A 23,462-nucleotide genomic window follows, 5' to 3' on the forward strand; every position below is an offset into this window, starting at 1 on the left:
CATTTGGAACTGGCTTGGAGTGTAAATGTTATTGCAGTAATGAAACCCTGTTCCCAGCCCTCATTCATCAGAAAGGCCGGGTAGGCTTTTGCAATGAGTTTCTTCTCCCAGTGGTTCCCATTGCAGCTCCATAACTTGCTCTTGCTCTTTCCGGGCTGTGCTGTGCTCTGCTCCAAACAGAAGTGGGTAGGGCTACAGAGTTGCATGGCAGGTTGTGGTATGGGACAAAGAACTGTGAGCTGCAGCTGAGAGCATTTGGTGTACAGAGGTCACTGTGCCCTAGCCCAAGTGTCCTGACTGCATTCCTTTGCTTTGTTCCTGCTTTCCCATGAGGTCATGGACATGAGATCATTCATGTACGCTTGAGAAGTGAAGCAGACTGGTGGTGGGTGCTGCAGGGGTGCCTTTGGCCACCAGGTGTCACGACAGGCTTGCACAGTGAGAATGTGGGTGCTGTGGGGTGCTATTATGTCACACAGAACCTGTGACCACCCATGGTTCTCTGCACCATTGCACAGCAGCAACTGCTGGGGGAGCTGCTCCCCTGCAGGAGATGGGAATGATTTGCTTTTCTCCCTCTCTATAGTCTTCTGATTCTGCATTCTGCCCAGGGCATGCTGGTAGCCTAGCAGCTGTTCTCCCAGGCTCTTTGAGCCTAAAAGCCTGTGTTACAATTAATCTGTTACGGTTCTCATGGAGATGTGCAGGCAGGGCCAAGCTCTTCCAGACAGCAGAGGTGGGAGCAGTATCAGGCAGAGCAGCACTGGCCTCTGCTCCTGTCTGCCATGGGAGGAGAGGTGGAGGTGTTGAGGGAGACAGCCTTCACCCCAGGGAGAAGAAGAGAAGCTCTGTGTGTTTCTGAGTTTGGAGCAGGTCAGTATGTGACCAGGCAATGGGCAACGAAAGCTTTACGACATCAAACCATTCTTGGATTTTTCCAGCCCTGGGCAGGGCTGGTGCTTGCCTAGCACTGTGAGCTGCCCATGACAGTCTGCTTTTACACCCCAGCTTCATCTTCAGTCTGAGAGCTGCTGGTCCATCGCTAGTGAGAGCCACTGAGTCACTTGTGCTGGAGTGGGGCCAGCGCTGTGAGTTAGGATTTATCGTGTCTGAGCACATCATGCCTTACTCTCTTCTGTTGGAATCTGTCATTCAGAAATTGCTCCTGGTTGTAAATGAAGTCATTCCACTTACCAGTTTTCTTGGAAACTGCCATTATTCCCAGAACTGCTGAGGGGCTGCACTGAAAGGAATGTAGGATCAGCAGAGCCCAGGCTTGAGGTCTCCTTGCATTGCAGTGAGTGGAAAGAGCGTAGGGTGAGTAGGAAATTCCCTTTTGGCAGCCCTGGCCTGCGGCAGAGCCTTCCACACATGATGTGCTGGGTGCTAAGCCCTGTCTGCTGGAGGGGTTTTTTTGTAAATCCTAGAGTTATCTCAAAACTGAGCTCTATGACTTTGCAGCTGACTGCAGCAGTAAAGTATGCACAGGGACAGGGCAGTGTGTGATACCCTTCTGCTTTGGTGGCTGAGTCACAGCCCAGCGTGTTTGCTTTTAAGTCATCGTGAGTGAGCTGGTGGAAAGGCTCTGACCTGCTGCTTTGGCCACGGGCAGGAGTGCTGGAGAAGAAATCTTCAGCATCACACTAAGAGAGCAGCAGGGTGAGATGGGGTTTGAAGTGGGCCATCCTAAGTCCTTTCTGGATGCTGATGGGGTGGAATCCATGCTGCTTTCTCTGACTTTGCCTGCTTAGCAGTGAGAGAGGCCTGGAGGAGGGTGGGTCGTTTACCTAGGGAACTTGAAGAAGGAAAGATGAACTCTAGTACTTTATTGCAGGGCGTGGACAGGTGCATCTTGGTTTTTATTTTGGAGGACTTGACAGTGAGGTGACATCTGTGGGGATGGACAGGCCCTGTGCTATGGCAGTGTGCCCATTGCAGCAGGAGGCCAGGGGTGCTTTCATGAGTAGCACAGAGAGCTGTGAGCAGGAGCCAGAGCCAGCGCGTTCCTCTTCTATTGCTGAGACTGGATTTGGTTGAGGTCGGTGTCTGGGCCAGGAACATCCTCAGCTGTTACTGGGCAGAGGCTATGTTTACAGCTGGCTAATAGGTGTGCAGGGAAGAAAGAGCAGGGGGGGATCAGTGCTGTGACATCTCTGAGGAACCCCTCTCTTCCCCCAGATTTCAGCTTGCTGAATTGTCCTAGGATAGCTTCAGGTGATTAATACGCACGTGTAGACTAGCTGTTCTTGTTCTTCCACTGCTACCCTGAAGTATGACAAGCTATAAATAGGCAGATGGGAGCTGTCTGTCCCTACTAAAATAAATTGAACTAACCAACCCCGGTGCTGCTTCTATTGATGTGTCTGCTGTGGGATCTGTGTAGTGCTGTTGTGTTATACGGTGCTGGAGGGGGATGTCATGAGCTGGAAGAGAAGCAGATTGTGGTCCTGGGGCCAGAAGAGCCCGGCCCTGGGGCAGCTGCTATTGGGTGACGCACCAGGGCTGATGTTATCGCAGGCAGGGATGGAGCTGGACTATGCCCTGCTGTGATAGTAGGCAGCTCAGGGGGAGACCTTTGAGCTCTGCCAGCCTCTGCTGAACGCAGATGTTGTGTGCCCAGCCCAGGGAGCTCCGTGCAGCGCAGGGTGGGGCTGATAGCTCCCCACCACCTCACCCCGGTATGTGACAAGCGCCTGAACCACGATGTGAATCATCGCGAGGTGACCGAGTTCAGAGCTAAAGCTGCCCCCGGGCGGGATTCCGTGGTACGAGCCTCCGTGGGCAGCGCCGTGCCCACCCCTTACTTTCCCCTGTAGCGTGACCCCAGCAGCCTCTCTTCCCCGACGAGACGGAGCTTTTCCCGGCGTCCGGCCTGCTTGTCGGGCTCGGGGCCGGGCGGTGCGGGGGCGACGGGAGGAACGCGGCCGCTTCCCGGCACGGCGGCCGCGGGTGGGGCGATGACGGCGGCCCCGGGGACCGGAGGCGGAGCCGAGGGCGGCAGCGGGCGGAGGCGGCGGCGGTGGCTGGGGTTCCCGGAGCCGGGCGGAGGCGGTGTTGCGGTGCGGGAGCTGTGCGGTGCGCGGCTCGCAGGTGCGGAGCGCGATGCGGGCGGGCGAGGAGGCCACGCACCAGGTGCTGGGCCGGCTGCGGTTCCTGCTGCAGTGCAGCGAGTGCTTCCGCCGCGCCCGGCCGCTGCCCGCCGCGCTGTGCTACGTGCCCCGCGAGGTGCAGTACAAGATCTGCAAGGACCCCGCGGCCGCCGCCTCGTCCCGCAGCCTGCTCAGCGTCTGGGACGGCCCCGGGCCGGCGCGGGGCTCCAAGCGGGCCACCATCGAGGTGCGGAAGGGCGGCTGCCTCCGCGCTACGGGCGAGGAGTACCGAAACAGCGCGGGGCTGTGGGTGAAGCTCCGCAAGGTAACGGCGGGGCGGCGGCCGGGGGCACCGCTGTCGGTTCCGTGCCCGCTTCGGGGGCGGGATGTGTCACTTCGGGCCGGGTGTGCTTTAGGAGCACCTGGAGGAGAACGGGGTCTGTCATGAGCTGGAGGAGGGCTGGGTCCTGGCGCAGCGGTTTGGAGATGGGGGAGATAAGTTGGTGCCGGTGGATCCGGTGGAGAAGATCCAGCAGCAACACCAGACCTTTGGAACGGATTACAAACCTGTGGCTAGGTAAGGCCCACACAGCTGCATCCCGCTGCCGTGCAGTGAGACCTAGAGAGGGACCCAACCATTCCAACCCCTTGGCTCCCCCAGACAGCCATCCCTGCTATCCCATTAGTCTATGGAGTGACACCAGTCCTCCCAGTGCTGTTCCCACAGCCCTTGGGCACTGCTGGCACCTCTACACCGGGCTAAGGCAGGAATCACATAGGTAAACCAAGCACTGACCCTCCATTTTCCTTTACGTGATCCCTTCATTTAGCTGGGAACAAGTGGTGGACCTGACATACACCATGCAGTTGGGAGAGAAGCCCGTGTCAGTCGAGCCGGACGAGGCTGTGGTGCAGAAGCTTCGGTACAAGCACAGCTCGCGGAGTGGTACCACAGTGCCCTGGGGGAGACCATGTCTGCAGGGCTGGGAGGGCGGGTGATGGCTGATGCCTTCTGCATCAGTGCTGCCCCGCGATGGCCTTTGCTCCAGGGCCTGTTGGAGCAACTGCGTAGTACTATTCCTGCTGGACTGGGGTGGCCATAAACACCTGGCATAGTAGTGGAGATGCAGCTGCTCGGGGCCATCCTGTGTGCTGACAGCAGGATGCTGGGGCTGCCTTGCTTTGGGCCACGGCGCTGATGGGTGGGTTTGGGGCACAGCGTGGTCTTCTCATTCTGTTAGCATGGATTCCCCATAGGTCGATGCCTCCAAATTGGAGCTATGAGCAGGACATGGAGCTGGGGCGCTTCCTGTATGACATCACCGAGAGGGATCAACACTGCAAGGACTGCTTTAAGGACCACCTCAACAGCATAGAGGTCTCCTCACAGCTGGTGCGTTGTGGGGCTCCATTGTCCCCTACACTCTGCTGTGGCACAGTTTGCCCAAGCATCCCACAGCTGCAGGGAGAATCACCTCCATGAGAGGAAGGGACAGTGGTGGTCTCTGCTGTTTTAGTGAAGCTGCTAGGAGATGGGCATCTGCAGAGAAACCATCCTGGGCATGGCTGTGGTTTGCCCAAAGGTGCTCAGCTTCCTCCCTCTGCTCGTTGCGCTCTTCCAGGATGACTTCAAAGTAACCCACCTGACAGACAACCAGGGAGACACCTACTGGGAGAGCAACGGGTCCCCTGGGCAGCACTGGGTGCGGCTCCACATGAAAAAAGGCAGCGTCATCAAGTGAGACCTGAGGATGTCCCTTCCCTGGTGGTGGTTGTGGCAGGGACATAGTCTTCCTCTCGAGCGCAGCTTTCCCTGGGCTGCAGCTCGAGGTGGAGGCTCCTGGAGGACACAGCCCCTGGGACGCCTCTGGGGGCATCTCTGAGCAGCTCGGGATGGGAGGACAATGCTGCATTGTGCTCTTGTCCCCAGGAAGCTGTGGCTGATGCTAAATGCATGCATCAACTCCTACGTCCCCAGGCGGGTGGCTGTGTATGGAGGGCCAGCCAACAGGCTGCAGCACCTGAGAACTGTCTTAATCAATGAGTGAGTAACGAGAGAGGAGCAGCCTCAGCCCAACTACACCTGCCAGCCCAGCACCTTCATTTCTGCTTCTGAACTTCATCTATGCTGTGTCAGCTGAGCTGCAGCTTCCTCCCAGCTAGGGGTTTTGGAGGGCATTCCTCCTCTTTCTTGCCTCTGGGGGTGCACCGCTGCTGCTGCCTGAGTGCTTTCTGAGCACCTCTGCCATGCTGTAGCTGCAGTGCTTTACCTCCCCATCTGCCCTGCATCCTCATAGTGTCTTTCTTGAGATGGGCACCCAGAAGTGTGAATGTTTCCTTCTCCTCCTCCCCCATGACTCGCCTGTTTGTACTTTTTGGATGATTTCTGTTTGAAGAAACACCTGTGAGACCATCGAGGTCCCTTTCCTGGCAGCAGGAGCTGTCTCCACTCTGCATGCCGGCAGCCGCAGTTGTTTTTCCCTGCATACCCATCGGTCTTTGCAGGGACCTTGGCAGAGGCTTCGGAAACACCAGTGAATCACAAACCGACTCACTCGTTCTCTCAAATCACTGCTTCCTCCAAAAACGGACCACCCTCACTGTGCCTCTCTTATTTATGTGGCCAGCTCTGCTCCAACGTCTGTGCTGAAGCAGCCGCTCATGGCCACTTTGCCTTCCTGCCCTGCTTTGTCTTTGCTGACTCTGTGCTCTTTCCTGGCTCTTCTCTGGATGCGGTTCCCACCTCCTTCAGGACGTCCTCTATGTCGTGGGCAGCCACTCCTCTCTGCTCCATCCCCTCCTGCTGCAGCCCTGGTGAGCCTTAGGGGCTTTCGCCACTGAGGACTTTAGGATGCTGGCATGCCCTTGGTGGGAAACCCAGCTTTGTCTTCACCAGGGCTGTGCCCTGCAGTCTTGCCATTAATCTGTGCTGCCTGCAGGAACAGCTATCAGGATGTATGCATCCTACGTGACATGAAGACCCACATGCCAGTACTGGAGATCCGCATCTTGGAGTGCCGAGGTGAGCTCACGCGTGGGGTGAAGCCACCTCTGGCTTTTTCCCTGCCCCACCAGCTGCTTTGTGGGGCCATGGGAGGAAAAGCTGGCATGCACCTACAGCACTGCTGTCCTTCCCTGGCAGAACAAGGATACAACGTCCGGCTGCGAGGGATTAAGTTCAAGTCCTTCTGGGAGAGGGACTTGAGCCTCAACGCAGACATGTTTCAGGCGGCCCAGCTGGTGCGCTACCCGCTGCTGGAAGGGGTGGACGCGGATGTACTGTACCACAGGGCCATAGTTATCCAGAGGTACAGCATGGGGACAGCAACAGGAAGAACAATGCTCTGGCCTCCAGCATGTGTCATGCTTAAAACCTGCTGGCTCCTTTCCTGTGTGTGTGATATAGACTTTGCCTTGTGGTTCCCCATTCAAGCATAGCTGCTTTCAGTGCCTGGGGGTACTGTGCTTGTTGTGGGGCTTGGAGACCCTACACAGCATCCTCAACTTCTCCTCCCTGGTCTTCAGGTTCATCCAGCTCCTGGACAGTGTCCTGGGGTACCTGATCCCCATCTCCGATGAGAGTGACAGCAGCTTCAGTGTGCTGAGGGTGAGCATTCTCTGGGCTCCTTTGAGATGATGTTGGTAGGACCATAGCATCCTGGGCTGGGCTGGGTGCCCTGGGACATGTCCCCATTTTCTCTGCACTTTTCTTTGAGCCAAGGAAGACAGACCAGGGCTCACTCTGCTGTTCTGTACTTCAGCTGTTGCTGGAGGGATGGGGGAGCTGAGCATCCCCTGTGATGCTGAGGAGGGAAAAAGGGGGCACGTGGGGCAGGATCAGGCCTCTCACCCCGTTGCGTATTCTCCGTTAGGGCATGAAGCCGTTCCTGCAGCTGTGCAAGCTGGGCAAAACCCTCGTCACCCATTGCCTGCAGAGCTCGGAGAGCAGCCCACCTTGCATGCTGCCAAAGCTGCTCATCAACCGGCAGCTGGCCCGTGAGCACCGGGCTCACCCTGAGCTGGACCCTAGTGGCCGGAACACAGTCTTCACCCAGGTACAGCAGCATCAAATCGAGTGCTTGATAATTTGGCATCTTTCAGCATCGCTGCCTCTCCATCCTCCTCCATCGTGTTCTTCTGCAGGTGTATGAAAACCTGAAGCCTTCTAAAACCAACAATCATCTCCTAAACTACAGGTGGGTTTTCAGCTTCGTGTCACCTCCCTGGAGCAGGATGCAGGTGATCAGTGCTTCTGTTCCTCTCGGAGGAGGTTTGCACAGGGCTGTTGCTTCCCCACAGGTGGCCTCAGACCCACAGCCAGTGGTGGGAGTGTGACTTCACCACGGAGGGCGTCATTGATAACGGTGAGAGCTCTCCTGTCCCTCCCTGAGCAGAGTTTGGGGGTCTCTGTTGTAATGGTGCCCTGCTCTGCACATATGCCCCATGGTAGAGGTGCAGGTAGTCAAATCCTGCAGGCTCACTGTGTCCCACACTGCAACCTCTGTCTCCCTTGCAGGCGGGGGTTTTCGGGACTGCCTGACAGACATCTCAGAGGAGCTGTGTCCCAGCTCTGGTGATGTCCCCGTGCCACTGCCCTTCTTTGTGCGCACATCCAACCAGGTTTGGCACCCCAGCGCAGCAGCATCCTTACAGCAGACTCTGGGCAGAGGCTGAATTAGATCTCAGTGCCTCCCCCCCCACAGGGTAACAGCAGCAGCGACACCAGGGACATGTACGTCCCCAACCCCTCCTGCAAGGACTTCCCTAAGTACGAGTGGATTGGACAGCTCATGGGAGCAGCCCTGAGAAGCAAGGAGATTCTGGTGAGCGTGGCACTGCCTGCCTGGCTGGCAAACAGTTTTGATGTGGGTCAAATCCATGCCACCGGTTCCCCTGCCACCATGTCCCTCGGCTGGATCATCCTCAGCTGGTGCTGGGGTGGGCACATCTCCAACCCCTCTGCAGGTCCTGGCTCTGCCCAGTCTGGTGTGGAAGCAGCTGTCAGGAGAGGAGGTCATCTGGAGCAAGGACTTTGCTGCTGTGGATGTGGAGCTGGTGAGCAGGGTTGGGACCGTGCCTGTGCTCCCATGGCTGCCTGCAGCTCTGCTGTGACAGCGTTGTCCCGTTGGCTGGCAGGTGAAGCTGCTGGAGATGCTGGAGGAAGTGGACAGGGAGGCCTTCAACTTCATGTTTGGCAAGGAGCTGACCTACACAACGGTACGGAGCGACCAGCATGTGGTGGAGCTGATCCCAAAGGGTAGCAGCACCGTGGTGCGCTTTGAGGACCGCAAAGAGTTCATCCATCTGGTGCAGAAGGCTCGGCTGGAGGAGAGCAAGGAGCAGGTAACGCCACGGTCCCGGTCATGCAAGGGGAGGGATCGCTTGTCAGGTCCTCCAGGTACTCTCTGTTTGGCCTGGTTGTTCACAGTGGGTTGGGGGCCTGCTGCGGTGACATGGCTCTCCTCAGGTGGCAGCTATTCGTGCCGGGCTGCTCCGTGTGGTGCCCCAGGCTGTGCTGGACCTGCTCACCTGGCAGCAGCTGGAGAGGAAGGTCTGTGGGAACCCTGAGGTGACGGTGGATGAGCTGAAGAAGTTCAGTAAGTAGCGGGCAGCATTAAGCTGTGCTCATGGCTGCTGCTCGTCCTCCACCTGCGTCCTGTCCTGTGTGGAGACAAGTAGTCATCCTGCACCCTGGCATCCCACCTTGCTGTCCTTTTGGAGCTCTACTCACAAAGCCCCTTTGTGTTCCTTGATACAGTCACCTTTGAGGACTTTGACAGCACCCGCATCCAGCAATTCTGGGATGCCCTCAAGAACTTCACCAGTGGTGAGCGACCACTGTTCTGCTCTTTACCCACTGGGCCGGGCCTGCAGGGTCACTTTTTCCCCTGGGAGTGTCCCTTGGCTTTCCCAGCTCTGAAGGTGACCCCAGCTCTGTTCCCTGTCCTTTCTCAGAGGACCTCAGCCGATTCCTCAAGTTCATCACTGGCCGCAGCCGCCTCCCTGTTCAGCTCACCATCTACCCAGACCGGTCCATGTGAGTCTGGCTGTCCTGCAGGCTGTGGTCCTGCCATGCGGACCCCTGACCCATCTCTCCTTTCTCCCAAGCCCTGAGCGGTTGGACATGATGCCTGAGGCCTCCACATGCTCCTGCTCCTTGTTCTTGCCCAAATATTCCTCGTGAGTTTGCCTGGGGATGAGGACGCTCAGCCTCCCCACCATGGGGGGTGGTGGGAGAGTTCGGGGACAGCCCCAGCCCTAACCCGGTGTCTTGCCCTCAGGGTCAAGATATGTGAGGAGCTGCTGCGCTTCGCCGTGTATAACTGCATGTCCATCGACACTGACAAGAACACCTGGGACTAGTGGCAATAAAACCACTAATTGGTCACAGTTGTGTCCTTGGTGTGGAGGGCGCCTTGTGGGGGCTGTGTGTGTTGTCCTTTTCCCGGCCATGGGAGCACCCCCATTCTTAATTCTTATCCTCTTGTCTCCGTGATCCTTTGGGTTCACTGGTTCCCTCCCATCTCAATGCAACCAGATTGTGGTTTCCGGCTGCCCGGCTGGAGATAACCCCCCCCCCCTCCTCCTCTCCCCTCCCGGAAATTGTCCCCCTACAGACCACTCCCTGCATTGCATCCCGCAGCCTCCCTACTGTGCAGTTCCACTCCAGGCCGCACGGAGGCGCTGTGCCTCCCCGTAGCCAAACGGCAATCCACGGCTCCGTGATCCCGCGTTCCTCCCCTCGGTGCTCCTTTTGCTGACCCGGCCGCCAGGCTGGGAGGTGATCGATCCGATCGGCGCTCTCCCGCCGCTCTCCGACATCGATGCGCTCGGCTCTCCGGACGCATGCGCACTGCGCGCCGGCGCCGCCATTGTGGTTCTGTCAGAGAGGTGCTGGGCGCCGGCGGAGCGGAGGTAACGGCGGGGCCGGGCGGGAGCGGTGCGGCGGCGGGAGAGAAGGGGAGGCCGCGCACGCTTCCGAGCAGCCGAGAGGGGTACAATCGGGCCGGGCTGAAGCGAACCGGTGTAACCCCGGCTCGGTCCGGTGCTGCCGTGGGTGAGTGATGCCGTTTCTGTGTGGCAGATGGAGTTCCAGGCCGTGGTGATGGCGGCTGGAGGCGGCTCCCGCATGACGGACCTCACCTCCAGCGTCCCGAAACCGCTGCTGCCGGTGGGCAACCGCCCCCTGCTCTGGTACCCGCTGAACCTCTTGGAGCGCGCCGGCTTCGAAGGTGAGGCGGAGCCCGGGGTGGGGAAGAGGGCAGGCGGCCCTGCTGCCTTCCTGGCACCACCTCCGTCAGTCGTTCTTCCACCTGCGACTGGAGCCGCTGTTCCCAGCGTCGTGCCTTTTAGCTACAGGCTACGTTCCTGTGCATGCTCCCTTCTCACCCCTTGTCATCCCTCTCTGGCCCCCCACCAAGGCTCTCCTCATCCATACACTTTTCCTAACTTTGGTGTCTTTGCTGATGTTGTTAATCAGAAGTCTTCTCTGCATTTATTTCTGTGAGTCATTAATAACAGTGGTGTGAGCTGCACGTCAGCTCTCTTGGATGGCTCCTGGTGTGTTGTTCCAGTTTGGCCTGAAGTTCAGGGTTATCTGCCCTGTGTGAGGCATTTAGTCATTGCTGCAGAGGGGAGCTCAGTGCTGGGCTTCAGGCAGAGCAGCACAGGTGGAGCTGGCAGCCTTGTAATGCTTGCTTTTGTACTTTGCTTTTTTGCTGCTTCTTTCGTTTCTCTTCAGTGACTGCATCGCAGAGCATCTCTAAGACGTTCTGTGCTCTGTGTTGAGAATGTGACTTTTTTCCAAACCAATGCTCTTTTCTTTGGAGATGTACCAGTTAGCATGCACGATGTATTCACGTTAGCTTATTACTGTTTTGGTGTCTGAGAACAAAGGGAAAAATAAATGTAGGCCTTTGCCTTTATTTTGTCTTGTTAAGAAATCCTTGAGAACCTTCATATGTCCTTTGAAAACTTGGCCACGTGAGGTTGCACATGCAGCTTCAGTAAGCAACTAACCACCTCCTTGCTTTTCTTGCTTCTGCTCCCTGCCCAAACAGCACATTCTTGTGTAAATTGTGCAGTAGTATGGATTCCTTCCCTGGATCGTAATTTTTATTATTTGTTAGGTGGCAATTTGGTTCTTACTACTTGCTTGTGCTAACAAATAGGTATTCCCCAGTCTGATTCACTGCTTCCCTTTTGTCCCAACTGCAAGCACGTCATCCTTCCTAATATTTAGGCCTTTGTCCTCCTCGCCAAATTTATGCTGAAATGTGGGCTTACAGCCTCCACCTGACACCAGTTCCTTTTCCACTGGTTACTTCTTGCCCCAGTTCTAGCTGGCATCCTGCACAGGAGTGAGAGGAGAGCCCTCCAGTAGCTCTGGTACCAAACTGTCACACAACTCCCATACAGCTCTCCTGTTTACAGTTCTTTTTCTGTTAACAGTTTCAGGAGGACATCATTTTTGACCCATGCAGGTATATTCTTACCATGGTTTTGTTGCATGGTAGGAACTTCTTAGGCAAAGGGCTGTACTGTTTGCTGCACTTTGTTTAAAATCCTGTGGAGAATGCAATGGGTGGGTGGTGATTTTTTAATTTTTGTTATTTTCTTTTTAACTTGAGTTTGTGCCTGCTGCTTTTTCTTTGAGGCCAAGGGAAAAGATTTCTCACTTTTTTGTTTTCTCATTCATTTTTCTTCCTGCAAAGCTTCTGTTCTCAAATTCTTTGTTTTTGAAAATTTGCTGTCATGCCACCATCGATGTTCTTCAAATACACTTTTACCTTCTCTTTTCTAGGTGCAATGAGTTTGTTGTTCACAAACGACTCCATTTCTTTGCCAAGCTGGTGATGGCAATAGTTTAACCAATGCATTGCGATGCTGTGCTTGGTGGTGGTGTCCAGAGAGCTATACAGCATTGGGTAGGGTGAAAGGCAAAGCTCCAGAGTATTGCTGCTGCTTGATCTCATCCTGCTTTCCTCTTTTAGAGGTCATTGTGATTACAAGAAAGGAGATCCAAAAAATGCTAAACTTGGACACAAAAATGAAGCTGGACTTTGTGTACATCAGTGACAACGCGGACATGGGTACAGCAGATTCGCTGAGGCATATTCACCAGAAAATAAAGGTATTCTTGTGCTTTATTGACCTTGACTAGAACACATTTGTTTAAACTCACCCCTTTTTTTTTTTTCTTTCTTTTTTTCCCCATTACACTTTAATACCCTGAGAGCTGTGCCACGTAATGCTATTGCAGGTAGCTGCATTTCCCAATCTGCGGAAGCTCTGACTGCTGTGAGGTCACCTCACAGGGGAACCCAGACAAGAACTTGAGTAGAAATGATAGTTAGGAAGGCCTGAGCAAATCCAGGCTGGGCACTCGATGCATTTTAGTCCTTGTTAGCTTTCTGGCAGGTTAATAAAGAGGTTGTATTTGCTCATATCATTTTTTATATGGTGTGTGTTAGCTGCTGTCCAGTTTGTGCCTGGGAAAGCATTTCTGGAGCGGTGCAGTCAGCTTAGGCAATGCACTGATATGTGAGGAAGCTTGGGCTTGGTCCTTTCCATTAAGCTTCAGTTTTCTGCTTGTAGCAGCTTGGTCATGTGATGAGCTCTTAGATAAACAGTGCCCAACTGTGGTAAAGGGCTACTTACTGCAGTTGGATGCTGTTCTAATAAAAATGATTATTTTTTGAGTTTTAATTTCTGACTGCAGAAATAAAAATGCTGCAGTATAAGGCAGAAATGCTACTTGGAGCTCATACCAGGATCTGGGATGGAATTTTGTTTATGTGGTTGTCATATGCTTAATCTTTCTGATTTGTTCCCTGTCTGTTTAGGCCATCTTAGCCAAATTGTCTACTTAAACAGAGGTTGCAACAGAACATCAATGGACCATTTAAAGTCCTGAGATGTCTTTTGTCTTCTTCAGGCTCTGTTGAAGGTAATAAACTGCAGTATAGCAGGCTGTATGCTTTCAAGGTAAACTCCAGTCAAGATAAGAAGAAACTTTCCAGACAAATACGGGTGTCCAGGTGGCACAGTGAGAGAGGTTTTGTAAGGTATCAATGTACAGACTGTAACAAATCAAACTGCAAATGAGGTGTAAAGGGGTAAAACAAAATTAATAGAATTGTAGTTTAACTGAAGATTTCTGTCATGTGGAGAGCTGCACTCCATAATAACTCGGCTACTATTTTTCCACGTGTGTGTGCAGTAAGGAAGTCTCTCTGCATGGCAAATTTTGACCCAGGCCTTCCAGTTTTATTGCCTGATCAGAGCAGTCAGCCCAGCAGGCTGGGTTTTTGGCAATGCAGGCAGTTCTGTTAGGGGAAGTCTGAGAGACAGTAGGAAAGTGTGCGGAGGTGAGAACATAGACTGTGTTGTTGGAGGAGGCAGTGTTGTGTTAGGGGTTAGAGAAGAAGGGAGGCAACATTCAAAACCAGCCATTTGCTTCAGTAAACTTCTGTGTGTGAATGGCAGCAATTGCTTCTCCCCTTTTTTTTCCTAAGTCTAGCTCGACTGGCCAGAGAGAGGACATAGTGGTCTCTTATTTGAAGTAAGTCTGTACTAAGTTCTTGAGCAGATTGCTGCACTGTGTATTTTGGAGTCATTCCTCAAGCAAATACATACGGGCCCTTTACCTCTACAGGATGTGCCCTCTCCTATGCAGCAGAGGTGAGGGAGCTGCGTGGCAGGGGTAGCTGCCATGAAAAGCTGCAGTCTGTGGTGTGGCAGGAGAGGGATCTCGCTGCAGAATTAGTTTTAATCAGGGAAACAACTGCTGCTTGTGGCCATAGTTTGCTGGCAGGCTTTTTGCAGCCCGTGCCAAAAGCCTGATGAGGAGTTTAAACTGGTTGCTGAAACTTTTATTTGTCGCAAATTGAGTTAATTGCCCACAGACAGAAGAGCAAGTATGCTCAATAAAAATGAGGTAACGTGGCACAACACGGACAGCTTGCCTGTGTGCAGTGCGAGTGACGTGCGGTGAAGCCAGAATTATCAGTGCTCTGTGAGAAATAGGCCTAAGGCTAGCTGAACAAATCCCGAGCATGGAAACGTTGGGCCACTCTGAAGCATGAGGTGTCATGATGTGCTGCCTTGTCTGGCCTTGGGCTGAGTTCCACCACGGAGTGTTGCTGCTTGCTGTGCCTGCTGCAGCCGGTCTTTTTGCTGTGCTACACCTTCGCTAATAAGGTTTGATGCTGTGAAGTTTAATTGTCAAAATTAGATTGATAGAATTGCATTCAGATGTAACGTAAGAATGCATGTGTGCAAAGCCTGTAACGGCTCAGAGGAGGTGGTTTTCGTTGTTCTGTTGCTTTCTCAGTGCTGGCATTCTGGGAGGTGGGTAAGACTGTCCTGTGCATGGAAGCAAGCAACTGGCTGCACCAGTCTTACTCTTTCCTGTTGTTCAGTGGTTGCATTCAATCACAAGGAAACCAATCAAGCTTTTTTTGCTGTTCACCTACTCTGTGCAGATCTTAACTTCAGGAGCTGATACAGTAGATGAGTACCCTTTGCTGTTCTGGAACTCCTCCTGTTGTTTTTGATTGTCTCAGCCAATATCAGATGGGTGAGGTACCAGCTTTATTAGGCATTTGATATTATCAGTCTGAACGTATCTTCTTCTTGCGTCCTTCCCAAAATAAAGACAACATGCTGAAATTGATCCCTTCAGTGGCTTCTTTGAGAATTAACACACAGCACTGTCCTGTTGTGTAAGGGTACGGAGCAGTTTGTGTGAGATCTTTGTGATAACAATCCATCTGTTCCTTCCCTTGCTTCCCTGTAGACAATCTCAGCCTTTCCTTAGGATGCCCTTGGCTTCAGGATCCTCCTACAGTAGTTGTACATTGTGACAGTTTCCAGGGCTGCCGTTTTAATGTCCACACTTTTGTGGCTTTTTTTTTAACATGTTTCATATTATTGTTACTTTTATTCATTTGCACCCTTTAAATCCTTAGTTTTCTACTAATCTTTTGCCAGAATGCTAACGGGTACCTGTTCAAAATATGGAGATGATGGTGAAACTGTAAAGGCTTAATTATTTTCTTGTTTATATAGAGAGTTGGGAAGGGTAGAACACAGACTGTGTAGACTTGCTTGGTGGTATTATAATAATGCTTGTGTTGAAACTGCAGTTTTACTACCATGGGGGTGTTTACAGGTCTCTGTCAGCTCACAATCTGTGCTGGTGGGAGAGCCTGAGCAAGTTAAACAAAGAAACAAACTACCTTTCCACGCTTCTGGTTTGGGTGACAGATTGATGACCTTGTTTGATCACAAAGAGTGAAGGGAGCTTTGCTGCCTTGGCAAAAGAATGGTGTATAGAATAATTGTAAGTAAGATTTGGGTTTGCCTGTACCACTGAGTAAATTAGTGACAGGAACATTGATTTCTATGCCTTCTGACTTCCATTTTTCTTGCAAATGTTTGCACATGCAAGTGTGCCAGAGTAATTCTGAAGTAATTTATTTAGTGGAAACTTCAGTACTTTGGGAGCTATTGCCTTACCCACAGCATGGAAGTAAGCAAGTCCAGCAAGACTTGTAGGGTGTAGAGGGTGGCATTACAATAGATGCCTGCTGTCTGCCTGTCTGGCTTTGAAAAGCTGTGTGAAGGAAATGTTGCTGTATGCTCATGCCTTTTTCTGACAATCAGCATCAGCAATGACTTTGAAATTTCAGAATGTTATTTTTGTGGATATGCTAACAAAGTCAAATCACTGAATTCTGTATTAAGTAAATACCACCTTATGCAGTGTTTGTTAGTAGAAGTAGACTCTGAAGTCTTTAGGCAGTATCTGCGCTTTCCTCTGCCTCTGGAAGGCGTGTGTTGTCTGTGCTTCTGTTGGAAGCTTGTCTTCATTGATTATTTGCATTAAAAAATATCCTTTGTGACAAGTTATTTTCACATGAAATGTAAAGCAAACTCCCTCCTTCAGGAGATCAGCTTTTCCACATCCTTTACTCTTGTCACTTCCTGGCTCTGCTCTCCTGGTTACCTTTCTTGCTTCCATCACTCACACAGGCTGTTAATTGCTGTTTCATCCATCACTGCATGGGAAGCGCGTAGCCTTGACAGTCTTTGCTAGGGAATAACAGAATGCCTCTTCTACAGGTGGTGAGAAAACACCAAACTGACTATGGCTTTCAATTTAACTTTCCTCACTCACGATGTTTCATGTTTTTAAATGAGATCCATGTTAATGAAGTTGAGTAAATCAGTATAACTTTTCAGCACACTGCTGCAAACTGGGAATGGCGCTGCAGGTGTGACAGCAGGAGTAAAGGTGTGACGTGATAGCTTCCATGTTCCTGTTTGTTTTTACTGAGCATCCAAAGCTTGGCGACTGCCAGGGACAGAGTGGAAGGTGGGGAGAGTCTGTAAGAAATGAAGAAATGTGGGTTTTGTTTTGTTTCTTTTTTTTTCAGTCATGCATAATTGCTTTCCCCTCGGTAACTGTCTCCAGTCCTTGGTTCTGGTTTTCATTGGCAAGCAGCACTGCCTGAGACGTTCAGATGAGTTGTTCAATCTGAACAGTAGGGAAATTAGTAAGAAATCCTGTTTCAGTGACATTCTGATACGCTGCCTAGCTAGAAGAGATGTCTTTGTGCTATCTGCTGCATGCAGTGGATAACGATGCTGTTTTGTATAGGCAGCTTATCTCTCAGTGATGATTTTTATTTTTGAAATATTTTGAGAATAGTCTGCCCGTTACAAAGGCTTTTGATGCTTTTGATGTCTCACTACATCGCACGTAATGTAATCCCCTCGCTCACTTAGGAGGGCTTTTCCTCTGTACCTGGTGTCAGTGAACACGCTTTTTTCCAAGTTGTAATGTGAAGTCTTCTGTTGTGTCTGTCAAGGCCTCCCTTGGGATCATTCTCCCCAGAACGTTGCTCTGTGACTTCTTCACTCCAATTTTATGTCTCTGTTTATTTGGCTTCGACTGCACTTCTTGAAGGGCTTCTCTCACAGTTTAGTAGCCCTCCTTTGGGTGATTCACAGGATCGCTATGCAGAGCACAATGCCATGGCCTGCCATGTTACAGCACAGCAACAGTGTCAAGAACTTGGTAGCACAGAACTCAGGATTTGGGGGATTGGTAACAAGAAATTTGACTAGAAGTAGATTTATGATGTCTCAGAATGTACTAGTTGAGTTAAGATGACAGTGAGCAGCTACGGTGTTAGAGGAGGTAAGTGCAAGAGCAGAATGTATCAGGTATTTTTCAGTTGCAATGAGAAATTAATTGCTGAAGGCAGTGGGAAGATTTTTGACTGGAATACTGCACAGGTTGTGGAACTTCTGTGTCAAATGTAGAGCAGACGCTAGAAAGGGAGATAGTCACATCTCAGTTTGAATGTTCTGTGTTTAAATGTGCCACAAGAGAAGGCTGAGGGGCTGAAGGGGTAATCAAGACAACCCCCCTAGTTTTATACTGGAATGAGAAGTCTTAGTTTAGTTAAGAACAAAGAAAGTAATGTGACACCTGGGATGGCAGGAGGCGATTCTCTGACTCAGGAAACCTCTGTGAGAACTCTATTTCTGTGACCTTCTCTTTGTGCTATTCATCAAACTACTGGGGCCCTTTTGCGACTTGCAGGTTATTGGTGACAAAAAAGTAATAATAAGACAGAGGGGGTGTCAGTGCAGTTTAAAAATGCGTTCTTTAGGCATCTTTAATATTTAGCCTTTTTATTTCTGTGCCAAATTTTCCAGACCCTCACAGCTGCTGTCTGGCACCACCTCTTGGGCAGGGGCCTCTCCAGGCAGCAGGTTGGGAAACCTGGTTAAATCATGGAGCTGCACTTCCAGCTGAGGCGGGAGGTGTGCCTGGATCAAGCATTTGTCTTCTCTGAATCTGTATTATTTTCATCCTCTGTTAAGCATTTCTCTTCCTCGTGTCACTCAGCTGGACTCCAGCCAGTGATTAAACTGTGGCATTCCAGCAGGGCGACAGCAATGGAACAATTTCACATTTTCCTTCCTTGATGAGCCCTCGGTTGTGTTAATGGAAGCCCTGACTAACACGCTGTGAGCTAATCAGCATGCCTTCTACTGCTATCGCTGGTGAGTGCTTGCATGTGACATGTTTCATCTCAGGTGGTCCACCTGGTTTTCCTAGTTTCAAAAAGTAAGATTTGAAAGTAGCGCAGCTCTTAAAAAACAAAGCAAATTCTGTAAAGCTACCAAGGTGAAGAAGGTAAAAACCAACTTTGTTTGAACAAATAAAGATCGAAACTCCAGATTCTCTCGGTATGTGCATCTTTGGGAGCCATGTTGTGGAAAGTGTGATGTCACGGTGGTGGTCTGTCTGCTGTTGAGGGTCACTGATCCGTGTAGTCTTGGACGGCATGGCTCAGCGCTTCACTTCCTCTGTTGAAAAATCTCCTTTCCAAACACATGATGTAAGTAAGCTTGCTGTAACGGCTGGAAGGTGGAATCTGAATCCTTTTGGTACAGCTGAGCAGAGTGTTTGAGCACGGAAAGAAAGACCTCAGTGCCCATAATACATAGCTATGTACTTTTTGTACTGCGAGTGGAAATAAAATAATAATCTCTCTCTCCCCAAGACTCAGTTGAATGTTCTGTTTATCTGTTTTGAAGTAGTAAAAAGAATTGCATCTTTTTTTTGGCAGACCTGACAGGGAATACTGTTCACTGTTCAGAATACTGTCTGAAATGCAAATAAAAGCCGCCCTCTTGATGCTTTTCTGATTCTGCCTTTTACAATGGTGTCAGTGCTGCGTGAGAAAAGCAGCTGAATCGGATGGCAGCTCGCAGAGTGTGCAGCATCTTGTTTCCATCCCTACCTCCGACGCAGGCAAGGAGTGTGATTGAAAGCTACCAGCGTTGCAGTGCTGGGCAAAATTAATTATGGATTGCACGCCCGAGTCCCATTCCCAAAGCACAGCTGATTGTCTTAGTAAAAACAAAATCAAACAGCTGTACTGGCAGGTGCTCAGGCTGGCGCTGGTGCTGGGGGGGTGATACAGTGCTGCCTGACTGTGTGCTTGATGGATGTGCTCGGGACTTTGTTCTGATCTTTATTTTTCCTGGCAGGATGAGAGGCAGAGGATTCAACAGTTGTCGGGGGTTTTTTGGCTTTTTCTTTTCTTTTTAAAGTTACTCAGGTTGAGAAGTACGTAGCTAATTAAATTAATTATTTTGCTGCCAGGGTTTACTGGAACAGGGTTTAAACACCAAAAGTCTGAATGAGGCAGTTAGCTCTGAAGGTTAGGCTCAGCAGTGGTCATTGGGCTGTTTGCTCTCTTGTACGCCGTCAGCCCATGAGGATGCCTTCTGTTATATGCAGAGGCAGACAAAAATACATGAAGACCTTATGTGTTTTGCAGCAGGAGTGGCTGACCAGCCTGAGATACCTGTCAGTTTCCATCGTTGTATCTCTCTCTGTTCCTCCTGTCTTCTAGGCCCATGCTCATCACATTGACCAGTATTTCTTACTTCCCAGTGGAGATCCATTGTCAGCATTTTTCCTGTGTTACAGAATATGTTTTCATTCAGACCCTCTGTGGTTTCTGATGAATTACACGCGGTGAACGTATTTTAGTTGTAGACATGGGAACCTTCTTGCACGTGTGTACAACTGAAATAATTTAAAAGCATTCTGGTAAAACACTGTTTTGCGCTTTTTATACTTGACACTTTTCATATGCATTGATGTGCCTATTAAAGTCCTTTATTATCAGCTTGCTTTATCAGGCATAGGAAGCCTTCTACATTGATAAACTCAAGTTTATAGTTTTCACAAGTTGTTCTGTGATGAATACTCAAAGAAACGATGAGTCTGTGAGAAATGAACTTGTGCACATTGTGTTTGATTTCCAAAGAGAGAATGAAGTATTGCAAGTGGGAAGTCTGCAGGCTTCCTTCAGCTGCTGCCTGTCCTTGGTGCTGTCAGTGGAGAAGCCAGCACCTCTCCATGTCTGAGCCTCGAAGGTGAGATGTCCCCTGTGCTTGGCTGCAGGCACGACGGCTTTGGTGCTGTCGGTGTCACCCTGGAGCAGAGCAAGGAGGAGTTGCATAGAGCTTTGTCTGGTGACAGCCCTGTGCTGTCTGTGTGTTAAGTTGCCATCTGATCTGATGTTTTAGTCATTTTTGATGTTGTTTCCACTCTCCTCAGCCCTTCCTCATGAGAGAGGCTGCTCCGGTTTCGTACTTCCAAGTATATGTTCTCTTACCATTCTGGAATAACATTCACTCCTTGTTTTCTGCAACCTTTCCCCTTTGTTTCAAGCCTTGATGGTTTCAGTGGCGTGGAGTCTTCTTGGTTAGGATCTTAACAGCCCTTCCTTCGTGAGTGCTTGGGTCTTTTCATGGCAAGGGTGGACTGTACAGCGGTCACAATTTCTCTACTGAAGGTGATGTTCATTAGTGAGCATTCATCCTCCAGAAGAGGGTATAAAATTGCTTAGATAAAACACAGATTCATGTGTTCACCTGGGTGCATGTTCTACTTATTGGCAAGCATGGGAGGAAACAGATGCTACATGTCAACCCATGGAGTTACTTTTGAAGGGTTTTTCCCTGTCTGTTTTCGCAGCCTGGTGCAGAACCATAATCTTGGTAACAGGAGCAGCACCTCCTTTCCCAGAGACAGGCACTCTTGCTATGCTAAGCTTTTTTTTTTTTTTGCTACAGTTTGTTGAAAGCCATGGTGAAGATTGGTGGACTTGTAGGATGTCTGAAGCTTCGTTTTGCATTTTTGTCTTACCATGTTAACTGGGAAACCCGCTTAGGTTATGTAGTTTTTCTTTGGTTCTGTGCTGAAAAAGGAAAAATAATGGTGTTCAAATTTTCTTGAAGCAAATTTGGAAATTCTTCTGTAATGTAACTTCTGTCATCTCCTTTGGGAAGGTGGTTAATGTTCTGGATGGAGATTGGTAGTGGGAAAAGCAGAGATCTCAGACTTTTCATTGTATGTTTTTTATGCCACTTGCTGCACAAGTATCAGTGGAAAAATTGCATAGCTGCTAGTGGAGAAAATAGTATTGAAGAGGGTATCCTATAGAAATATAGGATTCAGAACAGCATTTTTAGATACCATAGTATACCTTGTTTTTACAGAGGAAAAAAACGCATTTGAACGAAGCAAGTAAGATTTGAACTGCATGTGGATATTTGGTTCAAGGCAAGTCTTCATTCATGCGTTCTCACTGATGATGAGTCTGTTGTACCAGCTGGTCACTTATTCCAGGTGATACTTAAAATACCTTTCTTTTTATTCCTGCATTTGAGCCACTGATGCCTGCTGTTTCTGCCTTTTGTTGTGGTGCTGAGCGATCTTCTGCTGTTTGGGTAATTGCGGGCTGTGGGCAAAGGCCATCTTTCTCTTCAATAACTTGAGCCAGTTGAGCTCCATTAGGACTACTTTTTATTATTATTGTTTGTGTGACTACAGCACCTGACTGCCTAAGGCTCTGCTCGCATTAAGCGTTAAGCCTGGGCTTGAGCTCTGGGCTTTGGCAGCAAGCCTGCTGCGCCGCTGAGATGGGAGCCCGGCTGCGGCGTTCTCCTTTCTGTCTGTGGGAGGCAGAGTCCAAGAGCAGCCGCACAGCAGGTCTGGTCGTGCTGCCGGCCAGGTAGTCCTGGAAACCTTCCTTCCAGGAACGCGAGCGATGAGGAGAGTGCCATTTCTTTCTGGAGTGCTCCTGCCTGGGAAGAAGGGATCTGTTAGTGCAATACGTTGAGCCAGGGGAGAAGTCGGCTTGCCAGGCTCACCCTCTGTGAACTGGTGAATTCGGGGCCTGGCTTTTGGGATGTTTCCCTGAGCTTCAGCATGTGGTTCTCGTGAGTTACAGTGCACGTGTTCTGGATGCCTTGTTTTAGATGGGGAAAACCAATCTTTTCTGTGCACACTTGGATTTTGGACATAGACACAGGAGAGGATACCTGCCCTCCAGCAAATGAGCTCAAATTTTGTGTCAGTCATGCACACTGATCTGATGATGGCCAGATCTCTGCAGGTACAATGATAGCAGACTTCTAACAAAAGATTTCCATGACAAATGCTGTGATAGCCTGCAGGTGAATATGGCATGTGTCTGAGGTGTAATGGACAGCTTTGCTGAGCATAAAATCTTCTCCTTTAGAGAATGCAGGTAGTAGAGCTGGCATCCTCTGTTGATCTAAGGCAGAAGTATGCTTGGTAAATGACTGGTGATGGAAGGAATAAGTTATTAAAAAAAAAAAAGGCAAACAATTTTTGCTTGGTGTGACAGAAAAGGGGAACCAGTGAAGAAAGGTAACATGGTTGGAGGAGGAAGTGGGGAAAATGATTTTTTGACTACTCAAAACTGCAATGCATGGAACCAAAGGAAAGACAGATTGCAAAGCTTGCACCTAGACCAGAAGGTGTGCTGTTCAGTAAGCATCACAGTATCAAAGTCCTGCTTTGAAAACATTCTTAATAAGCTCATGAACTTGCGTTCATCTCTAAACTTCTGCTTTTGGTTCCTGATAACTGTAAATTACCCTTTTCCACCCCACGTGTCAGTTTCAGCAACAGAGAAGGAGACTTCCTCCTGGGAGGAGACAGGATGCCTCGAGGGCTTGAATATCTTTCCTGTTCCTACCTTATATATATGTAAATTAAAAAATATTGATTTTGGATGGTAGCTCTTGAGATGCAAAGATAACGTAAAATGGGTGTTTTTGTTGTAAGATCCCATCTGATATAATGCATAGGATGAGCCATGTGATAGGACTGGGGTTATGTCTCCTCCCCAGCTCCTGGCATCTTTCTTCCAGCTTTCTTTGAGAAGATAAACAGTGATGCTGACAGGTTGTGTGTGTGAAGGCATTCACATTGCCTTAAGATATCCTCACCTGATGAATTCAGGGCCATCCAAGAAACAAGAAGAGACTCCCTTGGCTCCCAAATTGGTTTTTATTTTATGTTTATTTTTGGTTTTGGTGTGGCTTGTTTTTGTGTTGGTTGTTTTTGTTGGTTTTTTTTTTCCCTCTTTAAAGCCTCTTCCACCTTACCACCATCTTTCAAAGAAAAAAAAAAAAGCTTTATTCCTTCTTTTTCTGAGGAGAGATTACTGCTGGATTTCAGGCTGAAGGATGCTGTGCTTCCCCTGCTCCATGTCTTTAGCAGAGTTAGGAAGGTGCTAGCCTGCAGCAAGCTTGCTGTTGTAGGGTGAGTGTGCTGAAGGGAAACACTTCATGTCTGTTAAGAAAGCACTAAATCATGCTTTTCTTCTGAATCTTGCTATCAAGGGCATTACAAAAGCAGAGTGGGAATTCCCAGCCAAAGGCGGTCATTTCTGTTGGTGCTTAACAAGATCCTACAGACATCCAAATAAAAAAAAGAAAAGAGGTTCCCTGCTCCAG

The 23,462-nt window shown here is 50.1% G+C and overlaps 3 protein-coding genes across 3 annotated transcripts in view; 2 read left to right on the plus strand and 1 right to left on the minus strand.

Moving 5' to 3' along the window:
* The window catches only part of AKR1A1 (aldo-keto reductase family 1 member A1), a 357,612-nt gene that overhangs the window by 246,426 nt on the left and 87,724 nt on the right, over positions 1-23,462 (minus strand). The gene's annotated exons all lie outside the window — the stretch shown is intronic.
* Positions 67-9,477, plus strand: LOC125693276 (E3 ubiquitin-protein ligase HECTD3-like). Its single transcript, XM_048944977.1, has 21 exons — positions 67-3,414; positions 3,506-3,666; positions 3,920-4,012; positions 4,347-4,482; positions 4,712-4,827; positions 5,020-5,133; positions 6,029-6,111; positions 6,232-6,397; positions 6,615-6,696; positions 6,962-7,144; positions 7,233-7,285; positions 7,389-7,453; positions 7,606-7,709; positions 7,793-7,912; positions 8,055-8,144; positions 8,226-8,432; positions 8,557-8,686; positions 8,848-8,916; positions 9,045-9,126; positions 9,198-9,269; positions 9,371-9,477. The coding sequence occupies exons 1-21, from the start codon at positions 3,103-3,105 to the stop codon at positions 9,450-9,452; spliced, it is 2,520 nt and encodes an 839-aa protein (XP_048800934.1). The 5' UTR covers positions 67-3,102; the 3' UTR covers positions 9,453-9,477.
* The window catches only part of EIF2B3 (eukaryotic translation initiation factor 2B subunit gamma), a 92,175-nt gene continuing 78,573 nt past the window's right edge, over positions 9,861-23,462 (plus strand). Inside the window, exons 1-3 of the mRNA XM_048944993.1 lie at positions 9,861-10,004; positions 10,174-10,321; positions 12,083-12,222. Coding sequence (XP_048800950.1) covers positions 9,936-10,004; positions 10,174-10,321; positions 12,083-12,222 — 357 coding nt within the window. The 5' untranslated portion in view covers positions 9,861-9,935. The remainder of the gene's footprint in view (positions 10,005-10,173; positions 10,322-12,082; positions 12,223-23,462) is intronic.

Source organism: Lagopus muta, chromosome 5 (genome assembly GCF_023343835.1).
Source record: "Lagopus muta isolate bLagMut1 chromosome 5, bLagMut1 primary, whole genome shotgun sequence".
Taxonomy (NCBI): domain Eukaryota; kingdom Metazoa; phylum Chordata; class Aves; order Galliformes; family Phasianidae; genus Lagopus; species Lagopus muta.

Bases quoted from the DNA above. Each gene is read 5' to 3' on its own strand.
- LOC125693276 (XM_048944977.1), top strand. From the start codon at position 3,103: ATGCGGGCGGGCGAGGAGGCCACGCACCAGGTGCTGGGCCGGCTGCGG. The intron at 4,013-4,346 runs GTACAAGCACAG...GATTCCCCATAG, and splicing joins GCTGTGGTGCAGAAGCTTCG to GTCGATGCCTCCAAATTGGA. The intron at 8,433-8,556 runs GTAACGCCACGG...GGCTCTCCTCAG, and splicing joins TGGAGGAGAGCAAGGAGCAG to GTGGCAGCTATTCGTGCCGG.